This window comes from Microtus pennsylvanicus, chromosome 13 (genome assembly GCF_037038515.1).
Source record: "Microtus pennsylvanicus isolate mMicPen1 chromosome 13, mMicPen1.hap1, whole genome shotgun sequence".
Lineage (NCBI taxonomy): Eukaryota > Metazoa > Chordata > Mammalia > Rodentia > Cricetidae > Microtus > Microtus pennsylvanicus.
Genome location: NC_134591.1, coordinates 44,522,802 through 44,531,867, shown reverse-complemented (window position 1 = coordinate 44,531,867; position 9,066 = coordinate 44,522,802). Strand labels below are relative to the sequence as shown.

At 42.5% G+C, this 9,066-nt stretch overlaps 1 protein-coding gene across 2 annotated transcripts in view; it reads right to left on the bottom strand.

The window, feature by feature from the left end:
* Window positions 1-665: 665 nt before the first annotated feature.
* The window catches only part of Orc1 (origin recognition complex subunit 1), a 30,758-nt gene continuing 22,357 nt past the window's right edge, over window positions 666-9,066 (bottom strand). For both annotated transcript variants that reach the window (XM_075946862.1, XM_075946863.1), the window contains exons 16-18: window positions 3,240-3,409; window positions 2,303-2,390; window positions 666-1,198 (exon numbers count right to left, since the gene is read on the bottom strand). In XM_075946862.1, the coding sequence (XP_075802977.1) occupies window positions 1,004-1,198; window positions 2,303-2,390; window positions 3,240-3,409 (453 nt within the window). In that variant the 3' untranslated portion in view covers window positions 666-1,003. The remainder of the gene's footprint in view (window positions 1,199-2,302; window positions 2,391-3,239; window positions 3,410-9,066) is intronic.

The following is a 9,066-nucleotide window of genomic DNA, read 5'->3' as shown; positions in this document are numbered from 1 at the left end:
AGAGCCCGGGCCCCTGTGCCCACCCCCAACTCCTTACTCTATATAAGCTGTACCCCATCTCTAATAAACGGAGGCTTTGACAAGAACCCTGCTTAGCCTCCTTCTTCTCTCTTAGCCCATTATCTTCCAGATAGTGCCTCTCCGTGACCCTAGAATAACTGACTGCAGGGTGGGTTACAACCCCTAGACTAAGTAACCCACCCAAAAGCGGTTACGCACGCTTGGTGTCCTTGGAAGATAAGAGGAAGAATTCAGACACCCTATAACTGGAGTAATAGATGGTTGTGAGCTGTCACTGGGTGCTGGGAACGAAACCCAGATTCTGTACAAAAGTAAGTCCCCTTAACCCCTCAGGCATCTCTCTAGCTCTGTGAATGATACCTTTTAAAACCTTATAACTATTATTTCTATGTTATTTCTAATAGTTCTTAGTTTTTTTTTTTTTTCAGGCTGGTCTTGAGTTTAGTATGTGGCCCAGTCTACCATCAAACCTTCAGTAATCCTCTTGCTTCAGCCTTAGCACCATGCAGGGTAGAAGGCACCAGGGCTAAAGGCATCTGGTTTGCATTCAGTAGTGGGAAATGAACCCAATGCCTCCTGCCTACAAGGAGCACTGTCACTATAATGAACACAAAACCTTATCAGTTCTTTTATATAAAAACAATTTTACTTTTTGTCATTCACAATCAAATACATCATGACATACAATGAAGTCTTCCTATCACCCCTGACAAACTGCCAGGAACTTCCCAGTGGCAACCAGTGTAGCCAATTTCATATAAATTCTCCCAGAAGTACTTTACATAGAAAAATATACTATATTCATGTCTTTATATACATAGTATGTTACCATAAACTTCTCAAACACTCTGGATAAAGCAAACTAAATAACATAAAATCCAAAATCTACCACAACCATTTCCATTCTGTTTTTCTTTAATTCCATGCTCTGAAGAAAAATAAATAAGGCTCTTTGGGAAATAGCAGAAGTCCTTGAAGCCCTTCAAGCTTCTTTCAGAGCATACAGCACATCGTCTTGGCTCACGTTGAGCCTCACTCGAAGGAGAAGGTCATTCCTGCTGGACTCCACCAGGAGGAGGCGGCAAGACCCCAGACGTGAACACACAGCCATGGTCTCTGACACGGTCGGGTAAGGCAGCCCCTCTATCCTGCACAGAGCCACATGCTGACTGTAGATCTAGACAGCAAGAGTAAAGCCAAGGTCAGGAGGAACAATAATCCTGGGTTTGTATCCAATCATTCATCTTTTCCAAAAACTGGGTGCTCGGGCAGGGTGGGTGATGCTCTCTAATCCGTAGTCCAAGTCCTTGGGCGGCAGAGCTCCAGGACAAGCAAGGCTGTATAAGACCAGTCTCCAAACAATCAATCACTTGGTTTTAAATGGAGACTGTGCTTTTATTTATCTGCCCAGACCCAAATAATCACACAAACTATATTAACATTAATTACAACAATGTTTAGCCAATGGCTTAAGCATATTCCTAGCTAGCTCTTATACTGTAAATTGACCTATTTCTATAAATCTATGTTATCACCACAAGACTGTGGCTGATACTCAAACTGGGTATGTAGCCAAGGACGAATGAATTTATGAACCTCCTGGCTTTACCTCAAAGTCCTGGGATAACAGGCATGCACCACCATGCCTGCCTTACAACTGTACTGGAGAATGGATCTCCAATTTGTTCATTCAAGGCCACTATCTACTTTGAAGTATATCCTCAGCCCCACATATTCTCAGTGTTGGCTATTGAGGGCTTTCCCTGCCATACTCACAGACTCCTTGTCAGCCCTGCTCCTGGATACCTCTGGGCACCAGGTTCTAGACTATTCTGCCAGTCCAACCTGACCCCTTGAGATTGGTTGAGTGGCCACCTCACCCCAGCTCCACTGGCTAAGCACAGCCCCCAGATTTCCTTAATTGCCCTACCAGGAGGCTAGAGAATGGCAAGGCCCTGCCATATGGGGGTGGAAAGAGATTCAGATCACATAACCTCTCCAATCCCAGACTACCCTGGAAAGCTCCCCCCCACCAAGAAACCCTACCTACCCTTATGTTCTGCCCAGTTCTCTGTTGCTTCTCATCCCAGCAGAAGCAATCACCCCCTTGGGATTTCCCATACCAAGGAATCTCTTGTGTGGGTTTGTTATACAGTGTGACTTTGTGGTGTTCCTTGGCACCCAAATGCCAGGATACTTTCCCCATCAGAGCTGTAACCCTTACATTAAGAAGCCCGGACCCATATCTATTAGGATCAAGAAAACAGCACTCAGCCAATACCTGTTGAAATGTCGCTTCTTCCAGTCCAGATCGACGGAATTCTGCAATAATGGCTCTCAGGAAGCCCTGCTCTACGAGGGAACAGTTTCTTAAAGGAAACCAAGAGATATGAATACTAAGAGGCTGCCTGCACCCCTGGCCTCATGGAGGAGAAAAACACACAAGGAAACATTTCCTGCATCACCTGAAAATATGTTCTTTTGGAAATGCAGAAAAAGCAACTACTTCTGGAATTATACCTGCACCTCAAATAAATAAATAACCAAAAGAGCCCATCTCCAAATTTCACAAGTGGGTATGCCTCAGTAAGAAACAGTGACTTTCTGCTCAAGTAACTTTCCTTCTTTTTGATTTTATAGATAGGATTTCTCTGTGTATCCCTGGCTATCCTGGAACTCACTATGTAGACCAGGTTGGCCGCAAACTCCAAGAACTGCCTGCTTAGCTTGTGTCAGATTGAAGTCACATGCCACAACTACCCAAACTGTTCATGTAACATTAAAAGTTGTGTGTGTGAGTGCGCGTGTGAACTGCAGAGAGCATAAAAGAGTGTCAGATCTGAGAACTGTAGTCACAGGCAGTTGTGAGCTGCCACGTGGGTACTGGGAACTAAATCTGAGTCTTGGGTACTTTTAACCGCCGACTCGTCTTTCTATCTACCAAATGTGCTCCTTTCTTTTTTTTGAGACAGAGTCATTGTATAGCTCAGACTGGAACTCACTATGCAACCTGGGCTAGTCTTAAACTTGTTGCAATGTTAATAAGCATTCATCTGTTACCCAAGGATTTTGGTTTTGCCTCCCTGATTGCCCCTAAGGACTTTCTCTACCTACGGTGTAGACTGAGTTCGGTCTAAAACAGAAGCACATTTCCAAAGCCCCAATGCTGCGGTCTCTCCTCAGAACCTTCCAGAGGTGCGGGCAGCAAAGCATCTTACTTGATGGCAGTGATATAGGGCGAGGAGAACATTTCATCTATAGCCTCCATTAAATGGGCCACAGTCACCAGGCCCGGAGAGTCACCAGGCTGACGGGAAAGCTCGCAGATCTCGGTGGCACGCCTGCAGATGTCCAAGCAGCGCCGTGCATCTCCGGAGAGGGCTGCTACCTACAAGAGGGGAACGTTTTATTTCTAATGTCCACTTGCCACCTCAACGTAGGTGAATAACCACCTGATCTATGCAGATAAAAAGGCGGTGCTGAGAATGGCCTTGTGCCAAAGTCGACAGTTGGGGAATCTCTGGGAGCCTGGAATTATATCTTTTAAGGAGAACTATTCCTCCACGCCAAACCACTGTTCCAAGATTTTATAGGTAACTCCAGAAATCTCCAACTTTAATATTTAGGAAATAAGTGGGGTTTGTTGTTGTTCCTTTGCTTTTAAGGATGGGTAAGAAAAGGTGCTTATTGGTTAAGAGTACTTGTTGGTGAACACATGGCAATTCACAAATACCCATAACTCCAGGTTCCAGAGAATCCAGAGCTCAACTCTGGCCTCTGTGATGGCTGGGAATGGTGGTATAGAAGGCCAGCCTGGTCTACACTGCAAGTTCTAGGACAGCAATGGCTACATAAAGAGACCCTGTCTCAAACCAAACAAACAAAATACCCCAAAAACAAACAAACAAAAAAAATACCACCACCACCACCAATAATAAAGAAACTCCCACGAGGATTCTCACTCCCGGGTTGTCAGGAGCCGTTTCCTCCTAGGATCATTACAGGAACTATCACCCTGGGGAGTCAGCAGAGAACCCCACACCCACAATTGTGTTAAGAAACCATTCTTTTTTTTTTTTTGGTTTTTTGAGACAGGGTTTCTCTGTGGCTTTGGAGCCTGTCCTGGAACTAGCTCTGTAGACCAGGCTGGTCTCAAACTCCCAGAGATCCGCCTGCCTCTGCCTCACAGAGGCTGGGATTAAAGGCGTGCGCCACCACCGCCCAGCTAAGAAACCGGTCTACTGACAGAGCCTACCCCACACCCAAATTGACTGTTAATGGAGAGCTATCTGTTAGCGGAACCCATCCCACATTCCAAACTATCTAGAGAACTAGGCGTGTCACCTCCTGGTTGTGACTTCCTGCCCTCGTGACCTGACCGACCGTAACCTCTTAGCCCATTATCTTCCGGATAGTACCTCTCCGTGACCCTGGAATAACTGACTGCAAGGTGGGTTACAACCCCTAGACTAAGTAACCCACCCAAAGGCGGTTTTCAGTGGCGCCCGAACAGGGGCTTGAGCACGGCCAACTATTGGACGAAGGCGCAAGGTCCCGGGACAACAACAAGAAGAAAAAAGAAGATTCTGTGGCTGTAAAACTCGGACAGATCTGCAGAATGAGGTAGGCGCAGGATCACTGTCGTCCAAAAATATATGGGACTTTCAAAGGAAGAGAAATTCATATAGGAATTTAATCAATCAATCAGGGAGAGGAATAAGAGTCAAAAAGAGAGATTTATGTGTTTGCTTTATGTGTTTGCTTGCGGACTCAAAAGGGAGTCCCTTGAGATGTGAGAAGCTAGGGTACAATCCACACAGCTACGCCTGCCAAGCAGGCTGGCTGCTAGGGCTAGAAAGCCTATGTCTTTAACCCCCTGCCATATGGAGCAAAAGCTGACAGGCAGGTTTGCTATAAAGGAATCTAGACTCAAAAAGCTGCAGCTTCATTCAGGACAGTAAATATGCTTCTTTTCCATTTTAAAAATCTTGCTTCTTGGTCAAAAATCTTTAGTTTGTAGGTGTATAAGTTTATATCTAAGGTAGATTAATTTCAGTACTGTGTTTCTGTAGGAAAGTTTTAAAATCAAAGATTGTAATACATTCAGAGGATTTTAAAAATTGTTTAGGCTATCCTGAGTTTTTATTTCTTTCTTATAAAGTTGAGGATTGTTCTTTCGAGTTCTGTGAGAAGTTTTGCTATAATTTTAATGAACATTTACATTAAATCTGTATGTGAGTTCTGTGAGGAATGTTGCTATAATTTTTAATGGACATTTACACTGAATCTGTAGACTGCTTTCAGTGAAATTGTCATTTTTGCTGTGCTTCTTCTGCTTTCCCAAAAAAAGTAGGGGATCTTTCAAGATTTAAAGTTCTTATCATACAAGTTTTTCCATTTGTATGGCCTGCTCTTGGGTGGGAGTTGTATTGTTTCAGCTTGAGGTCCTTTCCTGCTGCTAGGTGTGGCTTTAGGGTGGACTGCTGAGACTCAGGCCTCAGGCCTCTTTTATCCTAGATGTAAAGGAGGTACATTTGGGTTATTTTCAGATTCTGGCTATGATAAAGTAATTTTGCTGTAAGCAAGGCTGAGCACATGTTCTTATGGTTAAACAACTTTATATTTAGGCCCAAAAGGGTTATTGCTAAATTTTGAGGTAGATATTTGCCTAATTTTAAAAATATAGACATAATGGGGGTCCCTCAATGCTGGGGAGACTCTCACTCGGGTCTCGGGACGGCGCAGCCCCCCCATGGCTCGCTGGAGGCGTCCTTGCTGAGGTCGCGCACACGGCTTTGGCTGGCGGGGGAGGAGTTCGGCCTCTAGTGACCCGGAGAGAAAATTTTTGGAAAAGGGGCCACAGCCCAGTGGTCCAGGAGGGTCATAAATTCCAAAAATCCAGTGGTGGTCGCAGGAGGACAGCTCCCTGCCTCTGGACCACTCCCAAGGTCGTAATCAGCTAGTTCCTAAAACAGTAAGTAGCACCTGCAGGGGGAAACTCCCTGTTTCTCAAGATTATTCTCAAAATACAGTCTGGCTTTCTCTTGGGCTAGTTCCTAAAACAGCACAGTGATAATCTCAGTGGGGAGGCTCCCTGTTTCTTGGGATTGTTATCAGGATTGCAGTCTGGCTTTGTCTTTGGCTAGTTCCTGGTGTAGGGTCGCTGAACAGGCTAGTCCTAGATTTTTGATTCTTCTCTTTCTGCTGGGGGAGTCTGGTTTGTCCAGGTTTTTCAATACTATGTGTGATCCAAAGGTGACTGTCAGTTTACACTTCCAGCAATGGAGTTTTTTCCCTACCCACATTTTCTTTCTTTCTTTCTTTTTTTTTTTTTTGGTTTTTCGAGACAGGGTTTCTCTGTGGTTTTGGAGCCTGTCCTGGAACTAGCTCTTGTAGACCAGGTTGGTCTCGAACTCACAGAGATCCGCCTGCCTCTGCCTCCCGAGTGCTGGGATTAAAGGCGTGCGCCACCACCGTCCGGCGACCCACATTTTCTTAAGCATAAATTGTTAGCAGTAATTTTTAATCTTGGACATTTTTAGAAGGATAAGATAAAATCTCAGAGTTTTGATTTACATTTCTCTGATGGCTAAAGGATGTTATGTCTGAGCATTTTTTAAGTGTCTCAGTCATTTTTAAGTTCATCTGTTGAGAGTTTTCAGTTTAGGTCTGTAACAAATATTTTTATTGGATTAATTTTTAATAACTAATTTCCTGAGTTCTTCATATATTTTTGAAATGGATTTATAATAAGTAAAGATATTTTCCCATTATATAGCCTTGTTATACAAAAGCTTCTCAATTCAGGAGATATAATTTATGGTTTCTCACAATGTCTGTGCCACTGAGGCTGTGTTTAGGATGTGGCAAAGTATACTTCAAAAATTTTTTTCTCTGTGAGATTCAACATAATTTTTATATGCTGAGGCCAGCATTATTAGTTAAAATGCTTCCTTTTTCTATTTTCCTATCTGCAAGGCAGACTTAAAACTTAAGATGAGGATAGCTTACAAACTTTTGGTTGGATGTCCAATGGTTAAAGCCCTAGTTATAATATTCTTATGGGAGACCTTGGGCCGCTAGGTAAAATTCTTATAAAAAACAGTTTCCAATAGAGAGCTTAAAGAAAGCTGCCTAACAGATACTCAAGCAGGTAAAATATAAATCAACAGGTAAAGTATACAATAATCAACAAATACAGTATATTAATTATAATTCAGCTATGACAAGTATGTGTATTAAAGGTAAAACTTATTCTACAATAGTTTTATAAAAAATGCTGTTTATGGCTAAACCTTCTCAGTTTTGCCAGTTAAGATATTAAATTCTTGGGGGCTGGAGAGATGGCTCAGTGGTTAAGAGCATTGCCTGCTCTTCCAAAGGTCCTGAGTTCAATTCCCGGCAACCACATGGTGGCTCACAACCATCTGGAATGAGGTCTGGTGCCCTCTTCTGGCCTGCAGACATACACACAGACAGAATATTGTATATATAATAAATAAATAAATATTTTAAAAAAATAGTAATTCTTTAAAAAAAAAAAAAAGATATTAAATTCTTAATTTAAAACAGTAGCCTGTCTGGTACAAAAGGGCAGGATAAAAGCTGGAAAATGGTTTGACAAAATATTGACTATGATCAATGTTTCTTATACTAAACAATAGATTCATTGATAATTTTAAGATTAATTCCTGGACAATTGCCTTTGCTCAATTCAAAGGCAAAAGCAATAATCTTTTCCCAGATGATCATTGCTACAATTCACACAACTGTATTTTACTAATGTTATAGAAAAAAAATCCCTTAAAGGATCTTATGCTAAATTTTACAAATGGCTCTTCCAATAGAAGAACTGCATATATGGCTAATAAAAAAAAATTGTGGAGGTAACAAGGCTCCTTAAAAGCAACTCATAAAAGTTGCGAGCAGATCCTGACGCAAATAGATCTGGCGTGATAACACCAAGCTGACCTTTGCTAGGGCAAGGTGGAAAAGCCCTTGCAATGCATTATGAAAAAACCCGACCTAATATATATATATATATTTGGGGTCGAGGATATGTTTATGCTTTTTTCACAGAAAGAAAATAAAATCTGGACCTGAGCCGAGGCTGCAGTCATACCACAGAGAAGTTCCAGAGGTGACTGGGGAGAGGTCCTTGGTCCCGCCTTTCCTGCCCCCAAGGAGAGGAGTGCCTGATAACAGAACCTGCTGCTCCACTCTGCAGGGTGGCACACTGCCTCTAGAGAGTCCAGGGAGACCGGCTGAGATAAGTGCCAGGATGTGCTTCAGATAGCTGAATCCAATTCACCTCACTCAGGAATCCCACCTGCCCTGAAGCACAAATGCTAAACTGCCACTGCAGTTTGAATTCTGGTTTGCTTTGAAGCTAAGGTGCAGACTAAACATCAGACTGTTTTAATCTTTCGGATACAAAACTCATTTTAATTAAAATATTAACACTTCTTCACTTATGAAGGGGGAAGATTAGGGGTTCCTGTCACTGTTGCTCAGAGACTGGAACTGGTGGTATTTGATAACAACAATGTATGTCATTGTACTCTTACTACAATTGATCTAATGATATTTGTAACTGCTTATAGATGTTGGGAAAGGTTTAACACACGCTATAAAGTGTTTGGGTTTAATGCATATGTTAAAAATTTTAGATTTAGGGGGCTGGAGAGATGGCTCAGTGGTTAAGAGCATTGCCTGCTCTTCCAAAGGTCATGAGTTCAATTCCCAGCAACCACATGGTGGCTCCAAACCATCTGTAATGAGATCTGGCGCCCTCTTCTGGCATGCGAGCATACACGGAGGCAGAATGTAGTATACATAATAAATAAATAAAATCTTTTTAATTTAGATTTAGACCTCTTTTACACTGCCCTAATTTTTGGCAGGCAGCACTCAAAAATTTCATGTTGGAGTAGGCATTTAGGAAGGAGATATACCAAAGGCCAGACTAAAAGGTGAATACTGGGTTTGGAAGGTGCCCTTTCTTCTTGTCTGGAAATGGAGTTATTGGTGCCCAAATTATATTAT